Source organism: Eumetopias jubatus, unplaced genomic scaffold, assembly GCF_037043125.1.
Source record: "Eumetopias jubatus isolate StellerSeaLion01/CBP00866 unplaced genomic scaffold, mEumJub1_p1.0 scaffold_5, whole genome shotgun sequence".
Taxonomy (NCBI): domain Eukaryota; kingdom Metazoa; phylum Chordata; class Mammalia; order Carnivora; family Otariidae; genus Eumetopias; species Eumetopias jubatus.
Window position 1 is genome coordinate 22,462,742 of NW_028274811.1, and position 19,330 is coordinate 22,482,071.

General features: G+C 35.8%; 1 protein-coding gene across 1 annotated transcript in view; it reads left to right on the forward strand.

The window, feature by feature from the left end:
* Nucleotides 1-16,611, forward strand: part of SLC12A2 (solute carrier family 12 member 2) — a 103,754-nt gene extending 87,143 nt beyond the window's left edge. Inside the window, exons 20-27 of the mRNA XM_028103478.2 lie at nt 2,279-2,404; nt 5,163-5,210; nt 6,647-6,769; nt 8,244-8,355; nt 10,386-10,472; nt 11,755-11,890; nt 12,191-12,258; nt 13,684-16,611. Coding sequence (XP_027959279.1) covers nt 2,279-2,404; nt 5,163-5,210; nt 6,647-6,769; nt 8,244-8,355; nt 10,386-10,472; nt 11,755-11,890; nt 12,191-12,258; nt 13,684-13,819 — 836 coding nt within the window. The 3' untranslated portion in view covers nt 13,820-16,611. The remainder of the gene's footprint in view (nt 1-2,278; nt 2,405-5,162; nt 5,211-6,646; nt 6,770-8,243; nt 8,356-10,385; nt 10,473-11,754; nt 11,891-12,190; nt 12,259-13,683) is intronic.
* The last annotated feature ends 2,719 nt before the right edge of the window (nt 16,612-19,330 follow it).

The window sequence follows — 19,330 nt, forward strand, 5'->3', positions numbered from 1 at the left end:
ACCCTATGAATTATGAATCATTTTTTTTAACTTTTTCATTTTGAAGTAATTATAGATTCATAAGACGTTAGAAATAGTAGACAGGTCCTATGTACCCTTCATCTATTTCTCCCAATGATAACATCTTGCTATCTATCGTTATATGTCATAACCAGGAAATTGACATTGGGACAATTTACCTACCTTATTCAGATTCCAGTAGTATTACTTACACTTGTGTGTGCATGTGTGCATGAACATGTGTAGAGTTCTCTGCCACGTAACACATGTGGTTGATTCATGTAACCACCACATTTAATATACAGAACTGTTCGATCACCGCAAAGATCTCCCTTGCGCTACCCCTTTAAGCCCCCAGAGGCTCTTTGTCTTTCCGCCATCATTAATCCCTGACACTAATCTCTTCTCCAACTTTGTAATTTTTAAAGCATTTAAAAAAAATGTTTTTAGATGAAGCTTAAAATCTAATTAAGGTGTACTGTTTACTTTTACCCACCTTAATAAAAACTGTGGAAAATTCCATACCCTCTAATGATTTTCTAGTAGTTTAACAAATATTATAAGCTGAAGAAAATTGCATACCTAATATTTTACACTTATCAATTAATTAACTAAATCATCAAAAATAGCTAAGCCTAAATAGCTGAGTGGCACATCATGAACTTTTGTCATCTGTTTATGTATTTAAACAGTTGTAATCCTCCCCCTCCTCCCACCATTTTAAGGGTATTGTGCAGTTTTGAAAGGAACGCTTTGAAGTCTTTATCCATGTAACACAAAAGTATGGCTTGCTGAAAATGCATTTTCTTCCTCTGGAGTAGGCCTTGCAAAACACTGTTTCAGTTCTCTCTTGCACTACCAGTGACTGAGGTTTAGGGTACCTCTTAAGACTGCATAATTAGTAGCGTTCCCTTTCACTCTCAAAAGTTTCACAGTTTGACTAATAAATTATATATATAGTTCTGTAATTTATTGAGATTTGAATGTGACCGGAACTTTAAGAAAGTGTTTTCATGTGTTTATAATCATTATGACAGTTGTTTTGGAGGTCTTATTATTCATCATCAGGATTTGGAGACAGGAATTTGGTTCAGCACAGGATTAAGAGCAGAGGCTTTGGAGTCAGATCTCCTTTGAAAATCCCACCTTTTTCTCTTAGTACGGTAGTCTTTCAGCCTGGGCGTATCTGTCGACTTCCGAGCCTCTGTTTCCTCATCTCTTCAGACATCATCACTGGGGCACCTGGCTGGCTCAGTCAGAAGAGCATGCAACTCTTGATCTTGTGGTCATGAGTTCGAGCCCCACATTGGGTGTAGAGATTACTTAAATAAAACTTAAAAAAAAAAAACAAAAACAAACTATACTGACTTCATAAGGGTTGTTGTAAAGACACAGCTTGTGAGGTTCTTAGCATAGTGTTGGTACTTCTTGTAATGTTGTTTCTCTTGATCTTTCTCATGATACACCCAAATCAGCGATGAGGATTATGTGTGCATGGTCCATTTTCATATGTGTTTGTCTTTGTGATGCATGTTTTTATGGTGGAAGTTAACTGTTTACTAACTCCTTCCCAAAAGATAGAAAATGGGAAAAGTACTTTAAAAGTGAAGAAATGGGGGCACCTGGGTGGGTCAGTCGGTTAAGTATCTGCCTTTGGCTCGGGTTGTGATCACAGGGTTCTGGGATCGAGCCCTGCATCAGGCTCCCCGCTCAGCAGGGAGCCTGCTTCTCCCGCTCCCTCTGCAACTCCCCCTACTTGTGTGCTCTCTCTCTCTGTCAGATAAATAAATAAAATCTTTTAAAAAAATAAAAATGAAGAAATGGTACTTTTACCATGAGCTTAATCCTCTGGCTTCAGCTCTCTAGTCCGGAGTATAATTTTTCAGTGTTGTCTGTCATCTTAACATGTATGTGAACATTTGTCACATTTTACAGTTTTTACATGTGTGAATGACTTTGAGAGTAGAGTTCATTCACATTTCATACATCATTCGTTTGTCTACCACATTCTTAAGTTCCTTGAATCTCACTCATTATGAATTCTCCAGCACCTGATTCAAATGTCTGCTGCTTAGCTATGGCTCAAGATATTTGAGTGAATAGTCCTTTCAAAACAGATGATCACATATGTTCACATAAGAAATCATTTTTTGTAAACTTACTATTTCATAATAAACTTTGTTGTGAATTGTCATTTAATTCATATTATACCATGTTGTTTTCATTAATGGTTAAAACAAGATTTAGATAACATCTTGATCACTTTTCATGTCCATAGAAGAATTATTGTCATCACAAGAGAAATCTCCTGGCGTCAAGGATGTGGTACTAAGTATGGAGTATAGTAAAAAATCGGATTTAGATACTTCAAAACCATCTGATGAGAAAGCTGTTACACACAAAGGTAATTTTTATTCAGACGAGATGTTATTCATGGTAATGTTTAATTTTGGGAGAAATGGGTTTTATTGTATAACGTGTCTTAATAAGTAACCCCTTCTCTAATTAGTACCGCTCATTTCTAGTTGATAAGGTAAAATGGATGGCTGCAAAATGACTAGCTATTTTTCAGGTATTAAAGTAGATTGTAGAACAGAAAACATGCCAATTAATTACACTCTCATATGTTCTTGTATGTTTTTATTTATTCTTTGCGCAATTTCGCTTGAAGCATAGGTTCAATCTGAACTTGGAAAGAAATGTGATAATTTGAGAGTAATGCAACAGAGCATAAGATAACCCTGAAAGGAATGAAATTGATAAAAATAATCTACCTAATTTTTCTATAAATCAAGATATTTAAATACCAGGGATTTTATTTATGTGTTGAGATATTCAGAATATTTTTTACATCTACTGCCTGGAGTTGTTGAAGTAAAACCATGTAATAAAAAATCAAATGCAGTTTTATTCCTCATTCTAGTCTCTTGAAGGAACGAGCTGTTGGTATTTGGTTACTGAACTGTTAGGCTGTAATTGCAGACATATTACCCCTGGTTTTAAGCCACACACGGGTTTCTAAATCTCATGAGGTTTTCAGATAATTTCATCCATCTACCTATGTCATGTTTATGAGACGGAAAGAGGGATGACTTCCAAATCTTACTCTCCCACCCTCACTCTCCTACCTCTGATCAGCCCAGTATCTCCATCTGTCCTAGCCCCAGCCGGCGCGCAACAGGAAAAATCTGCACTGTAAATCATCAAACCATATCATACTTGTTTGATTCCTGTCAAAGAATTACCATTCTTTTTCTGAAATTGATTACCTTGGACAAATCCTGTCTCTTTGAAATTGATCTTTTCCAGATTATGCAGAAGCGTTGCTGTTGCTTTTTATTGCTTTCCTTTCTTACCTTGTATGCTTAGAGTAGTGGTAGTTGAGGCTTTAGTTGATACCCATTTCCCCTTTAAGTTCTTTGCTGTATTGATTATCATTTTTTTCCTCTTTCATCTCAAAACTCTATAATAAAGATTTGATAACTGTTCTTACATTCCTGCATTTATTTTTAGTTTATGGTATACATGCTTTCATTTCCTCCTACTTTTTTTTTGCACTGCCATTTTCTTTTTCCTAAAGGAGATCCTTTCTTTACAGAATCTGTTAGGAATTGATAGGTAAAAGTAGGATGGGAAAGAAAGAAGTAGTTAGTAATCATCAGGCATCTACTCTGTGCCTCCCACATTGCAGTGGGCATTATCCATACGTTGGCTCATGACTGCGTGTCACAGTCTTGTGAAGTCATTATTTTTACAGAGTGGGAAACTACTTGCCTTTTTATTATAAAAATGTAAATACCTTTAATACTTTTAAATGCCTTAGTGTAAGTCATTTTTGAGTGTCAGGATTTCCTTGACATTTTTTGAGCTCTTTGAAATGAATACACAGTGTGCCCATATATTTTTATTATCATCAAAGACAGTATCAAATACCTACTTCATAAGAACAATAATATTTAATGCTATAAAAATCAAATGTGATCATTGAAATGTTTCTTGTTCCATCACAGGCATAAGAAATTAGTGTTCAAAAATAGCATTCATTTTATTTTGTGTTTATTTTCTCTCTAGCCAGTTATTTTCAAAATTAGCATAGAAACCGTAGAAAAGTTTATATAATTTGAGAAGTCTCCAGAATATTATAAACATTCCTGTGTAATTATTATATAAGCCTAGATGTTTGGTATGTCTGTCTCGGTTATTGGGGCACACAGAATGCTTACTTTGTGCTAGGCACTGAGATGGGTGCTTTCATGCTTGCAGCATAATGATCTGAAGAGGTAGGTATCCTTCATCCTTCTTCCTAACAAGGAAGGTGAGGAGTTAACTAGTTCAAGCTCACATAGTCAGAAAAAGAGTTAAAAGCAATAATACTGGAATCCTGAGAGCCACTGACTTAAGAGCAGTGAACTCTTTCCTGTCCAAGTCGGGAATTCTGTGTGCCTCACACAACTAGAAGAAGCTTATATGAAGAGAAAAACGGAGATTAGGAAAACTGTTAACTCCAAGAAAATACTTACAGATACTGAAATACAGATGGTCCAGTACATGCATACACACATATATATGCTTATATTTTATATACACACACACACACACACACATATATATAAATTTATGTAGGCCTGTATAACCTGGTGTTTTAAATGAAGCGAAAGACTGTCTCTGATCAAATTCCTTATTATTTCAAGTGAATAATTTTTAAAAATACCAGATTCCATTATGTTTCTAAAATTACTTTTCAGTCATTTGCACCACGATGCAGTGGCACTGATTAAAATTTATGTATTATCTGCAGTGTCAGTCTTTAATGTCCTATTTCTATTCTATAAGCCATAGGTCAGAATCTCTTCAACTGATTTCAAGTATGAAAGTTTAAAAGTTTAAAAATCCTGCTGACGTTTTTATCAATTTCATAGGAATAAAATTTAGGGGTGAGTGTTAATCAGTGGCCCTCTTGGAGAGGGTCTAAAAATATGTTTGCTTTTTTAAAAATCCTCAACACTCAGCGTAGAAAATATCTATCTTCAGTCTTGATTATTTTTCGCAGACTCTCTCTTCATACTGTGCTTTGTTTATAAATGTGCTCTATTTACATTTTCATTATTTTATTAATATAAAAGCAATTAACTTATATTTTGTGTTTTTTAAACATAATCTAGATGAGGAAGAGGATGGCAAGACTCCAACTCAACCACTGTTGAAAAAAGGCAGGCATTTTTCATCATTTTATTTTAATCCCCTTTTTCATACTGTTAACTCTTTAACTCCAACTCTGCTATTTTATTTTTTTTACCTGAGTTTTTATTTCCATGGCGAGGTGATGTTACAGTTATTTATTGAATGCAGATTAGAAAAAAAATCATCTTTAGTTTACCTAAAAAAATTAAATCATCCCAGGGAAAGGTATTATATCAAAAGCAAATTATTTTAAATCATTATAGCATTTCTGAAATACTCCAACCCTGAATGTCAATATTACTTTTTTTTAATTTAAACTGCATGGTTCAGATGATAAGCAGAGACACTGAAATGGGTCTTTGCCAGTGTCACTCACATTCTTTACCATCAGTTGTTCCCAGCCAAGCCCTTAATTTTGATACTAATATATTTTTCATTTCAAAAATTACAATATTTCTCACAGCCCTGCTGCGTTTGGGAGATACACAGTCATGACCCCGTGCATGACTTTTATGAGAAGGAGATAGAGGTGAGAGTTACGGAGCAGTGTGGTTTGGCAGCCATATTATGTCATCATGCAAAATCATTCGTTATGTTTGCGTGCATCATGGCAGCATGAGAAGTGAATGACACATCCTGCCGAAGTGACCAGGTTTCCTCCTGTGGATTCCTGCTTTTAAAAATTTAGTGTAGGAGTCTCGTAATAGTCATTTGCTTGCTCATAGAGTCAGTGCTGATTTTTTTTTTTTTAATTTTTTAATTCCTGGGACTATAAATGGGAACTCCCTTGGTATTTTGTTCTTGAGACCTGCAGCAGATGGTGCCCTTCCAAGGAGTTCCTACCATCTTTCTGTGCTTCAAAGAAAGATGTGTCATTATATGGCTTTTTCTTTGGGCATCGCATACTGAGGGGACAAGTTAGGTCAAGATGAGGGTGTCCTTCTTTAGACTGGGAGGTTTCACTGTGATAATCGTTAGATTGTATTCATTTGTCTTCCACTTCCTTCTGTCTTTTATATTACTAGTAGCAACATTATGTGTAAGAAATTTCTTTGATCTTCATATTATTGAGGAACCACATTACAAAAGAAATATGTTCATGGCATAGGCATAAACTTAATTTGTCCACTTAGCCTAAAATGGTTTCTCAAAAATTAAAATCTAGCAGTTATAATTTTCTTGATTGGTATTTATGATCCTCTATCATTCACAATGCTTCAAATTATTAGAAATTAGGCAAGATAATTTGGATGAGTTTAGCTCTTGTAAAGATATATTTATCTGTAACCATTTTTTTAAAGTACATTTAAATTTTAAACAACTGAAAGCTTATGATGGACTCTGTATACAACTATCTGCATTGTAAACATTTAAATACACAAAAGTTAGGAAACAATAGGAATTCAGCAAAAGGGACTTGAAAATTTATCTCCCTTACATCTTATTTTTCTGCTTAATCCTTTAGAATCCAAAGGCCCTACTGTGCCCTTAAATGTAGCTGACCAAAAGCTTCTTGAAGCTAGTACACAGTTTCAGAAAAAACAAGGAAAGAATACTATTGATGTCTGGTGGCTTTTTGATGATGGAGGTAAGGTTGTTAATATGCTTTTTAGCAATTTTACATAATACTGAAGTTGTGAGAATAATACTGAGAAATGGCAGGTATGCTTCACTCCTAGACAACATTCCCCAAAGCAACAGGATTGGTTACAGAATCAGGTGTCAGGCTTAATTGTTATCTCTTCAGTGTCCTTCACTTTGGAAGTTGACTGGTTATTCCGTGTGCTCATGACCTTAACATTTTTTTTTTAATATGACTGACCATTTTTAGAATGTCACTAGATTTGAAGTACCATTTGAGCTTTCATTATAACTGGTTCAAGTTATGTCATTTTGGTAGAAATCTCACAGAAGTGATGCCTTGCTCTTCTGTCTGTATCTCATCAGGGGGCACATGATGTTGATTTGCCTCATCACTCGTGAAGTTAACTGTCCACTCAGTAAAGTGGTTTTCACTAGATCTTGAGAATAAAAAGTGACCGTTTCCCCTTGTGTAGTTACACATGTTAGGGGATGGGGAGGTACTTTGGGGTTATGTAAAATAGACCATTGTTACTGCAACTTCTATCACCCACCATCTTTAGCATCCATTGATAGTTTTGCCTCTTGTTTTACTGTTGGTGTGGTATGTTTGTGGTTGTCAGATGATGATTTTCCAATCCTGTTAATTCTTCCTCATTTATTAGTTGGCATTTTATTGTAAGGAAGAGCCTTCTCCTTATTTTTATCCTTGCAGAGTCATTGATTCCCATTATATTCAGTAGGAGATGATTTGTCATTCTCATGATTTGTTTTGATGTTCACATTGTTCCCATATTTGGCCAGCGAGATCCTGTGGAGGCTAACTTGTATGTCCATTTGTCATTTCCCAGTCGTTTTTTATTTTCTTATATAATGAGATGTTCTAGGCTCACTTTTGCACTTTGCCTGCACCAGCCATTGAATCACCATCTACCCAAGGAGCCCGGATTGCTTTTAGTAGAGAATAGTATTTAGGGACAATGATCATGGCATTAAATAGGCTTGCTGCTAGGGTGTCCCTGCGCCCCCAGGTTCTCTCAGTGGACGGGTCTTAGAAACATACACGTATATGTTTGTACGTGTAGGTATAAATTGAAAACCAGTTCCAATTCAACACTGCGGGCTTCAGTCCAGCTTCTCCCTTCTTGTCTTTCTCACTTCAGTGAGAAACCTGGCCCCCGTTAGGGTCAATGAATTCTCTCATTCCCTCATTCCTCCTGTATGTGACTGATCTCCTGACTCTGCTGGACCACTCTCCCCATCTCACCGCCTTCCTCACAAAGCCCAGCTCTGTTGGGCTGTCCTCTTTGTTCAGGCCTACCTCATGGCTTTTTGACTGAATTCTTAAGGAAGGACGGAAAGAAAAATTGTGTTGGATATTGAGTTGTAGTAAACATGTTTTTAGAGATTACATTGAATGAAAAGTTCTTACTTGAGAAATTAGCATCTAGTAAATGATTTTTTATATTTTTATGATTCAGGTTTGACTTTACTGATACCTTATCTTCTGACTACCAAGAAAAAGTGGAAAGACTGTAAGATCAGAGTATTCATTGGTGGGAAAATAAATCGAATAGACCATGACCGGAGAGCGTAAGTCTGTTTAAATTGAAGAGCATTTGTCTTACTACGGTATATATTTCATTATTACAGTATGGTACAGGATATATTTGATAGGATAAAACAGACAATCCAGAAAATGTCAGTCATGTTGCCCTGTTCTATACTAAAGCTAAAAATTCTAGTTAAACGGATAAAACTGCATTCTCTTTAATTTAGTCTTCACATTTAAGTTGTGGGTACTTAGTGTTACTGATACCTATCATTTTTTCCTATGTTGACATTTTAGGAAGTATTAAAAACTTGGACCATTGGAATGTTAAGCACCTTTTTAAAACAAAATCAGGGGATGTGCCCCCAAATTACATGTTCGTATGTGAGATACATTTTGTAGACTTGAAGACAACAGAAACGCAGGATGCCATTTGTCACCCACTGTCTTTATTTCCGCTCTGCTGTCACCATTCTAGTTCTGGTTCCAGCGCTTCGCTAAGTACCCTGTATCTTGTCTCTGACCTTTTCAGCATATATTGTACACACTGCTCCTGAGTTCACATTTGAAAACCAAAGCTCTGATCATATGATTCCTCTGCCCAAAATACTTTTAATTTCCTCTCTGTTATATACCATAGAAAGTCTGTCGTGTTCCCCCAACTCTGCCTTATACTTCATTTTACAATTCTGCACCTGCTCCAAATAAGCATGTGGTTTCAGACTCATACTTCTTCCTACTTACAGCATAGTACAGTATATATTTGATATAGTACAGTGCATATTTGATATATTTCTCTACTAGAAATAGCTCTTCACTTGCCTCCCTTCTCTGTGGCAGTACTGCATCCTTTCACGTCCAGCATTGCTATCACTTTCTTCATAACAGCTTCCCTCATTTTTTTTTTTTACCCTTGTCTCCTCATAGTTGTTACCCGTCCTTCCTGAATATCAGGGTTCTTGGTCCACTCACTGTGTCCTGGAGCTCGTTTTATATTTATTTTCATCTCTTAGATTTGAGTTTTGTGGGCCCTGACACATAGACACGTAGTAGATCTATAGTGGAATTCAGTGGAGTGTCCATTTATCTCAAACAAGAAGTATGCAAGAAATACTAGAAATGATTTAAAAGTTAAACCTGTAGCTGGAGTGTTTTCTAATTTCTTAATTTAGAAAACTGTTTCTATTAAAGATAGAATCCTATTTTGCTAACTGCTTTTCCTGTATGTATGTTTCCACTTTTCTGTTGTTGCTGCCAAGGCTTCACAGCCAGCTGCTATGCCTCCAAAAAGGTGTTTCTTTCCTGAAAACTCAGAGGCTTACTGGAGCCCAGCCCCCCCCCCCCCCCCCCGCAGAAATTCTGTGAAATTCATTTGCCATCAGTTACAGCTTTAGTTCGGCCCCAAAAAGTCCTATTTAGACCTTGAGATAGGCATTCTTCATGGGTGGAAGAGTAATCCAAAAATAATTAAACCTCCAAATGTTTACTCGTTTTTGCTGAAATCCATATACTTACCAATGTAATTTGTCTAAAATAGTCTTTACTGAAGTAGAGCTGATGCACAGTGTTCTGTTAGTTGCGGATGTACGGCATGGAGATTCATTACCTCTGTGGGTCATGCTGCTCCCTGCAGATGGAGCTGCCATCTGTCACCATACAACACGAGTAAATACCATTGACTCTCTGCCCCATGCTGTACCTTCCGGCCTCGCAGCTTGTTCGTTCTGGAACTGGAGGTCTGATTGTCTCACTCCCCGTGACAAAAATTAAATTTAAAAACTAGTTGCCATTCAGATTTCATTATTAATGTCTTGCTCTACCCATTCATTATTGGATACTAAGATGAGATTCAGAGAAAGTAAAAGAATGTAACAGGAGTCTCTACTCAGGGAATTTAGATGTCTACTTAGTTGAACATACAATGTGAATTAATTCAGATGGACTTTGTTTAGCACCTGAGACAGTTTTCCTATAAATCATGCTTTTTCAGATATACTGATTCAGCCCAAAACAGAATAAAAATACTTATATACAGCTTTCGTGTATCTCAGTGCTATTCCTTTTGTTTTAGGATGGCTACTTTGCTTAGCAAGTTCCGGATAGACTTCTCCGATATCATGGTCTTAGGCGATATTAATACTAAACCAAAGAAAGAAAAGTAAGTTGTTGGATAAATTACTCTTCACAGATTTCTGATCCTTTTCTGGGTGACCTACTCAGATATTCTAGTAACAGATCATTCTAAACTAATTACCTGGGGTTTTGCCTGCTGTTAGTTATATGTGAAGTCAACTCTTTTTAATCTGGCACTGACGGTTGGCATGCTTATAGCAGATACCAAAGTAAGTCTAAAGGGCTTTCAGTTTTCAGAGAATTCAACTACTGTTGTATAAGTAATTTCTGAAAATCCTAATGCCACAGAAATTCCACATGGTTCTTTAAATTTTGATTTTTCATGCCTATCTTCATTACCACTACTCAATCCCTACCCCATGTTATGTATTACTTCTTACTATTTTGCTTTATTACTAAAATAGGAGAATCTAAGAATTTGCCTATATAATATTTGCATTCAGAATTCTCAAGAGTCAAAGAAAAGTATACTTATGGAATAGTCCACCTGAAAATGGTATATAGAGGATATTATAATTAATGTGCATATTTATACTACCAGGCATAATTTTAATTATTCTCAAATAAATGGTGAATAAATGATGAAGCTGATACAAAGATTTAAATAGAAAATAATAAGGTATGCTTTGTAAGGTTATGACCAGGGAAGGATTTGTTTCCTTTTATAAAATAATATATACCAGGAACTTTATATGAGACTTGATACTGAAAAATGTTTTTCACGTTCATAGAGAATTAGAATATTTTTGGTGTTCTTTTACTGTCTTTTATTAAGTATCTTTGGATCTAGAGATTAATTCTGCATCTTCTTAAATGTTCAATATCTCCCCACTCCTCTCTTCAGAATATTCTAGTACCTTTTCTACTACTACTCTTTTTATTCATGGGTACTTGAACTAGGAACACTCTTGAATATTTTGAGTAAAGGAGCAATACAATTTGACATATTGCTCAAAAGGATCATGTTAGCTACTGTGATGAAAATTTATGTAGGTTGAGGGGGATGGGCATAGGAGCAGGGGGTAAATACAGAGAGGTGAGTGTGAGCCCTTGAAATTGCAATTTTATTATTGTGAATACAGTTCTAAATTTCTTATCAGTTTGAGAAACTAGCGATTGCTGTTTTCTGGATAAGTTGCCGAAGTGATGGTTATAAATTAGGGTATGAAGATGAGCATAATATATGGAAAACACTAACTTCTCAAGTTCTAATTTAGCATTTGAGATCTTAGTGTTAAGGAATTCAAATTGAGGTTAATGGTCAGTATTCTTTCTGGGGTTTTGTTTTGTTTTGTTTTGTTTTCAAGTATTGTAGCTTTTGATGAAATGATTGAGCCATACAGACTTCATGAAGATGACAAAGAGCAAGATATTGCAGATAAAATGAAAGAAGATGAGCCATGGCGAATAACCGACAATGAGCTTGAACTCTACAAGACCAAGGTATTCTGTCTCTTCTGCTTTTCCTTAATATTCCATTGATTTTTTTTTTTAAAAAGATAAGGAAGACGTAAGTATCAAGAACTGTCATTTGTTACGGGAGGAACCAGTGTGTCTCCTCTAAGTTGGGTCTGTATGTGAACAGTGTGTATAAATCATTAATTCTTTTCTAAATTAAGGGACAGATATTTTTATTATAGCAAAATTCTTCTGGTTTCTTTTTGTTTACTTATACTTCTATGAACTGCACTAAATTCCGCTTTCCAAATGGTCCAGGAATGACTTTGTCCTGTTCTATTGCAGACTTACCGGCAGATCAGGTTAAATGAATTATTGAAGGAACATTCAAGTACAGCTAATATCATTGTCATGTAAGTACTGCATCCACTGAGGTTTTCTTGAGCATCCATTTTATGATGATGCAATTAGGATCGGTTTCCATACCAAGTACGAACCTATATAAACCCCAGTAATGACTTAACAGTTAGTTATAAGGAAGAAAAAACAAAACTTCTGTTAATACATTTCGCTTTAAGCATATGGAGAAATCATTTAAGGTAGGAGGAAAGAAAAACAAAAATCTTAAGCTTATATGAATCTAAGTAATTCTTTATCCTAATAGTTTATTTTAGAATTTTTCCTTTATCTTTTTTCCCACCTTTTAAAAAAATTCCTTGGCTTGAAGGACACTACAGCATAGCTGTTAAGCCTATGTGGGGTATGAGGGCCTCAAGTTAAAATTTGGAGCCTGGGGTGTGAGGTGTGGGACACCTGGCTGGCTCAGTCAGTCACAGCGTTTGACTCTTGATTTTGGGTTCATGAGTTCGAACTCCACATTGGGGGGTAGATTGTACTTCAAATAATAAAAAATAAAACCTTAAAAAAAGAAAATATGGACCGTGGGCAACATCCTCATAGAAATAATACCATCAAGTTATCTTGGGGATTAAATTTAAAAAATGGTTCCCGTCAGAATCTGCACCCCTGTATTTCCACACACAAACTTGACAGACAGACATTCTGTCCTCCACTGGATATAGACGCTATCTGGCTTTCCTTTCACTAAAGTCAGATTAGCTACATATTACTTGAACCCAAATTTTCTCTGTCATGGAGTCGCAGTCCTTAAATAGGTAAAAAAAAAAAAAAAAAAGCTCAGGCCTCCAAAAATATGACAAATGATGAAATAAAGCAATACCAAAGGATTGTTATTTTGATTAACAAAAAACAATACAGGAAATTTCAAGTTTTGCTGCTGATGATCAAATATCTGTAATGGAAGATGTTAAAACCTAGAAATCTAGAGAGAAACACTCTATAGAGCAGCTGGTTATACTGCCACTACGTACAGATAAAAATGAAAGAAGATAGGAGATAGAAGTTTAAAATTAATACATAGAATTAATTATGTTTGAATCTCATTTATCCATGTGTGGTTTCTGCTTTCTTAATTTAGGTAGAAACATCCCTTTCCCCTAGAAGAATTCTGTCCTTATTGAAGAAGGGAGGATGGAAGGTTTGATGTTAGAGACCAAATGTGTTGCAGATAATAGAAATGTTCATTTCTGTTATTAGATGAAATTTTAAAAATCTTTTGTTCAAACATGAAAAAGGGGGAAGAGTGATGAATATAGTCCTTGCTACGCCATGTTCACAATTTGTCTGCCTCCAAAATAATGTGTAACCACGGTACTCTTCAGTTACTGTTATTAGTGACTCAATATATAATTTTTATTGTGTTTTATTTTTCTCAACTTAAATGCATTGCCTAATTTCCTTTCTCTTTTTGATACCAGGAGCCTTCCAGTTGCCCGGAAAGGTGCTGTGTCTAGTGCTCTCTATATGGCCTGGTTAGAAGCTCTCTCAAAAAACCTACCACCAATTCTCCTAGTCCGTGGAAATCATCAGAGTGTCCTTACCTTCTATTCCTAACTGCCCCAGTACAGTGGACAGCCCTCCAGATGGTACTTGAGTGCCTAGTGAAGTCACTGAGATCTTCAAAGACACATTAACATCACAATGGCGAAATGTGACTTTTCTTTCACCTTTTCATTAATTTGAAAGCACACAGGGAAGTTGCTCCACTGATACGCGTATGGAGACTTGAGTTTTAGTCAGTTCTGTATTTCAATCTTAATGAATGATGATGATTCCTTGTTGTTGGACTGAAGCTCACGAGAGTAAAGTTTTCCTTTGCTACTTGAATAGCAATAAAAGTGTGTTATTTTGTGATTGATGAAAGGAGTACAAAAAGCCTTTAGCCTTGAGGTGCCTTCTGAAATTAACCAAATTTCATCCATATATCCTCTTTTATAAATCTATAGAATGTCAAATTTTGCCTTCAGCTGTCATTTTCGTTCCTAGTCTCTCCCACCTTAAAATGAAATGGACACTGCTTTTCTTCTTCCATTGACCAGTTAGTGTTGAGTACTGTATGTTTTCTATTACTTTTATAAAGGTATCTGTTAGATACTAAAGGTGAGAATTAGGGCAAGTTAATGAAAAATGCAAAAAAAAAAAAAAAAAACAGAACAAAAAATGGTAGCCAATAAGTGACCCCAAGGTTAGGTTTGTATGGGTACATATAAAATGTAGATGTAGGGAAAAAAGACCCAATAAACCTTTCTTTTTTTAAAATCTCTAATTGGCTGTTATTTGTATTTTTATTTGAAATCTTAGGGAAGGTTGAAGATTTATTCAGTACTTCTGTATACCAGGCTGAAAAATCCCGTTGTCATTCTTTAGACCTAAGTCCTCAAAATCATTTGTATCTATTAGAAGAGCGATCTGTCCTAATTTCTAGTTTTCCTCAAATCTTGAGGGACTTTTAAGAAATGCTAAAAGATTTTTCTCAAGGAAAATTAGACAAAGCAGTGTCATTAGTGGAATATTTCAATAAACAATATGTGGAATTCCACTGTACACATTCTTTATAAATCATTAAAATATTTAGCATTTCATCAAATGGTTAAATGGACCACTGGTTTCTTAGTGAAATGTTTTTAGGCTTAATTCATTCAATTGTCCAGTACACTTAGTCTTAATTAATATACTCAGGTTTGAACAGATTATTCTGAACATTTAAATTTAATCCATTCTTAATACTTTAAAACTTTTGTGTTAAGAAAAACTGCCAGTTTGTGCTTTTGGAATGTCTGTTTTGACATCATAGTCTACTAGTAAAATTTTGACAGTGCGTACGTACTGTTACTAAAAGCTTTATATACAATTATTAATGTGAAGTTTTTCATTTTTTATTCAAGGAACGATTTCCTAAAAACATTTCAAGGGATATATGTCTACATATCTGTATGTGTGTATGTATGTGTATATGCATACACAGATGCATATGTGTATATATAATGACATTTATGTTGCTGGTTTTTTGCATTTTAAAGTGATCAAGATTCATTCGATTAACATTTTTTGATTTCAGTAAACATAAGTTCAAAATTAGATTGAGAGATACAGGTTTCATGGAGAACAAAGGTGATCATTTGAAGGGCATGTAACCTCACACAGTTACTGTTCAGTGAGAAATGGAGAACGCATCCTCTACAGTACTGTTCAGTGAGTTCATTGGTATACATTCTGGTGGTGAAGAATATATGCAGAATTCATGAATCTTGATAGATATCATTAATATCACTACTGTTGTCGATAGTGCAGTATTTTTGCTGCGTGAGCATAAACGAAATGAATAGAAAAGTGGAGATTTGATAATAATTTTGAATTCAGAACGTTAAAATGAAGTAATTGTTTTTCCAGGTTGTTTTTTTTTTCCTACAGTGTAACTCACAGCATTGTTCCATTTATTGCAGGTTTTGTAGTGTTTTGGGGGAAAGACAGTAGAAATGTCATATTATTCAGTAAACAATACCGTGTTTGAACTTTTTAAATGGATAATAGGGCATGAACTGAGTGCTGCTATCTTGAAATGTGCACAGGTACACTTACTATTATTTTTTTTTTTTTTTAATTTTTCCCATTCAGGAAACCATCATTGTGATCTGTACTGCAGGAACCAAATGTCATGCATCATACATATGTGTATAAAGTACATAAAGTATATCTAAATATGCATAATGGGGGGAGGGTAATATTGTCTGTGAAATAATGTAAGAAGCTTTTCACTTAAAAAAAATGCATTACTTTCACTTAACACTAGACACCAGGTCAAAATTTTCAAGGTTGTTGTAGTACTCTAATAAATTTCAGCAATTCTGAGAGATGCTAGCTAGTGTTGAAGCTATTCTAGTTTATTTTGTTTATGCTGAATTTGATTATTTTCATGCCAAATTTTTTTTTTTGAGTTCTAATCATTGGTGATAACTTGGAAATAAATATGTAATGGCATATGACAGTTCGTTATTCCTATAGGTAAATACTCATTGGGTTTGGAGAGAATGGTGGTGTTAAGCTGATGATTAATGGTTAATTAAATCAGATATTTATTTGTTACATTATTTCGTTTGTATTTTAGGTTTCCTTTTACATTCTTTTTATATGCTTTCTGACATTACATATTTTTAAAGACTATGGAAATAATTTAAAGATTTGAGCTCTGGTGGATGTTTATCTACTAAGTTTGAAAATGTAATATTTTGATAATACTGTACTATAACTGTCACACAAATGCTTTTCTAATGTTTTAACGTTGAGTATTGCAGTTGCTGCTTTGTACAGAGGTTACTGCAATAAAGGAAGTGGATTCATTAAAACTATTTAATGTCTACTATTTTATCTGTTTTATAAAGCTGTGGCAACTTTGTGATGTACCCTTGTTTATATAACTGTTATTTCAGAATGTCTGAGTTTTTTAGTGGCTTTTACCTTTAATATTCATGCCTTAGAAAGTTGTTTGAAATTGTACACTATCCCTAAGCCTTTGAAATAGTCACTATTGATACTTGACAGTGGATTGCAGCTCGTTTTGATTTTTTTTAAAAAGTGATTTTACTTTTCTAATTCTTTTTAAATTATTTTTGGGCCAAATCATGCATTTAGGAATGAGGATACTAGACTAAAATGGATCCATAGTCTCTGTCTTTTCTTCAGAAGATTTTTGGCTAAGCTGATTTACAGTTTTATAAAACATTTTCACTTTATCATTTGAACATTATAGTAAGTGAGGACAGTTATATATCCAGGACAGTTACTTTTCTCTCTCTTACTCTTGGGAAAGCAACTTGGAGCAATGTAGGGAATTTTCCGAGGTCTTGTGGTAAATCAGTGAAGAATGTTGGCCCAGAGCCCAGATCTTTCATCCCCAGGGATATCTCTATTACGCACTCACTGCTGCCTGATCCATAACTGACAGGGCTGGGACAGACTGGCCATTTCCAAACTAGTCACCCAATATTGCTAGTGAGTGTGTGCTCAGGTAATGCGAATTCCAATTAGAAATAGATTGGCTACAGGCTGGCTTAATAGATCTGAAACGAAATGTAAGTGTCCATTGCATGCTTTTTGCTTCTTGCTTATTTTCCAATAATCCTACTATTCAGGCTAGTGACTTCTTTGGTGAGTTAAAAGAGAATTCAAAGGCAGCTATGAATGTGGCATTTCCTAGTATCAGAGCATCCAGTGGTTTTCAAAACAGGGATGGAGTTCACCTTCCAGCCAGCAGTATTTTTGGTTCCTTCACCAGGAAGAACAGATAAATGCCTCTGATACAATTCTGTCTTTACGTATCAACTGGATGTTTGTAGGTTCAGAACAAATAGGTGGTAATTTAATGCTTGACTGTTTGAGTAAAGATGGCACAAATCCTGGGAAACATTCATCAGAAAATACTGTTTAGTTTAGCTAGTTTAGGTAGTAGATACACAGAATGTGTTGGTGGGTTAACCAACTTGACATACTTGTTTTTGTAGACGACTAAAATACCTAAAGATCTAAGTCCTGTTGCTCTTAATGGAATCTGGAGGCAGTGCGCAGAGACCTCTTTCACACGTGATAGGCATTTCAGGTAGGCTATTGAATGGAGCATTAAGAACTTAGGCCCATCTTCTCCTCTTGACTCTAGCCTTGAATTTTGTGTTAGACAAGAGTGAGCAAGTACTGTTTTAGGGAAAATGTGAAGGCCTCTGAATCGGTCCCGCCCTATTGTGCAGCCTTACTCATGTAGGCTCCAATCCTAGATCAGGAACTCATCCCCCAAAACTAGCGTCGTGTCCACACATATCCTTCGTTCCACTCTTCTCAGATACGAATGCAAATTACCAAGATGTTCCGACCACAGCTGCAAAGGAAAATCAACTGTACTTTTTTGATCCACAGCATAGGATCAGTGATCCGTGGACACTGAAGGCAAACATAGAGGCCCGTGACTCAGTACTGGTCAGAATCTCACTAGATGACTGCTGAAGCTTTGGGGCTGGGAGGAGAAACATGGAGAGTCTGTCCTGGAAGCGTTCGCTTAGCCAGTCTGATGGGAAGCAGTTTACAGGGCCATTTTATGTCTTATATCTCTAATAACAGATAAACCAGAAAAGTTTTAAAATTAAGCAGTGTTTTTGATTTACGTACGGTTACACATCAAGGCATATTAACTACTTCCGTGAAAGACGATTTTACTTGCTCTTTTATACATACATTTAGCCCCCAATTAAGCCATTTTTGAAGGAGGTTGTTTGAAAAAGGAGCTATAGGAGTTTATCTGAATGACCAATAAGCCACAGATTATTTTTATTTTAAGCCCTCAGCATTTTTGCTGAAGTCTAGGCAGCTCTCCTTTGGGTTCCTAAGAAACTTCACTAGTTAAGAAATTTAAAAGATGACAGGGATAATTGGGGAAAGGGGGTGGGGATGGGTGGAAAGTTAGGCTCCAAGAAAGATCCAAGGATTGTGAAAGGTTGGCCTCTTCATGGCTAAAAGTCTTGCACTCATACTTCCTTCTGGGAACCAGTGAATGGTGAAGAATGAAATTAATTTTTTTCTCTGAATTTTAGAGTCCTTTGATCATAATCTGCATCTATGAGCTACATGGTACCAATCTCAAAGGTATAGCCTACATCCTTGAGGCAGACTTTTGTGACTTTCCCATCAGTGAAGATAATCCCTTGTTTACCGTCTATGCACCTGTGAGTTCAATGTTACTGACGTAAATTTCACACACAGGCTTTTTTCCTAAAGTTGATAGTAACGAAGCACAGGTGTATTATGAATTGAAACACTAACAGTGGTGTGCTTCAGAATCGCCTGGAGAGCTTGTTAAACCCTACCGTCCTCCTGCCGAATCTCTGTTCTGAGTCAAATTCGTCCCCTTCACATCCGCTGCTTCTCAGGATAACCTTCCCTTCTCTAAGGCTGCCTCGGTCCTTCACGCACGCCCCACTGCCTTTCTTCCACAACCACACGTAAACCCATCTCCCCTCAGGCCGGCTGTGAGCTCAAATAATGAGCTCCCCTCCAGGTTCCTCACGCTTTTCCTTGTACATT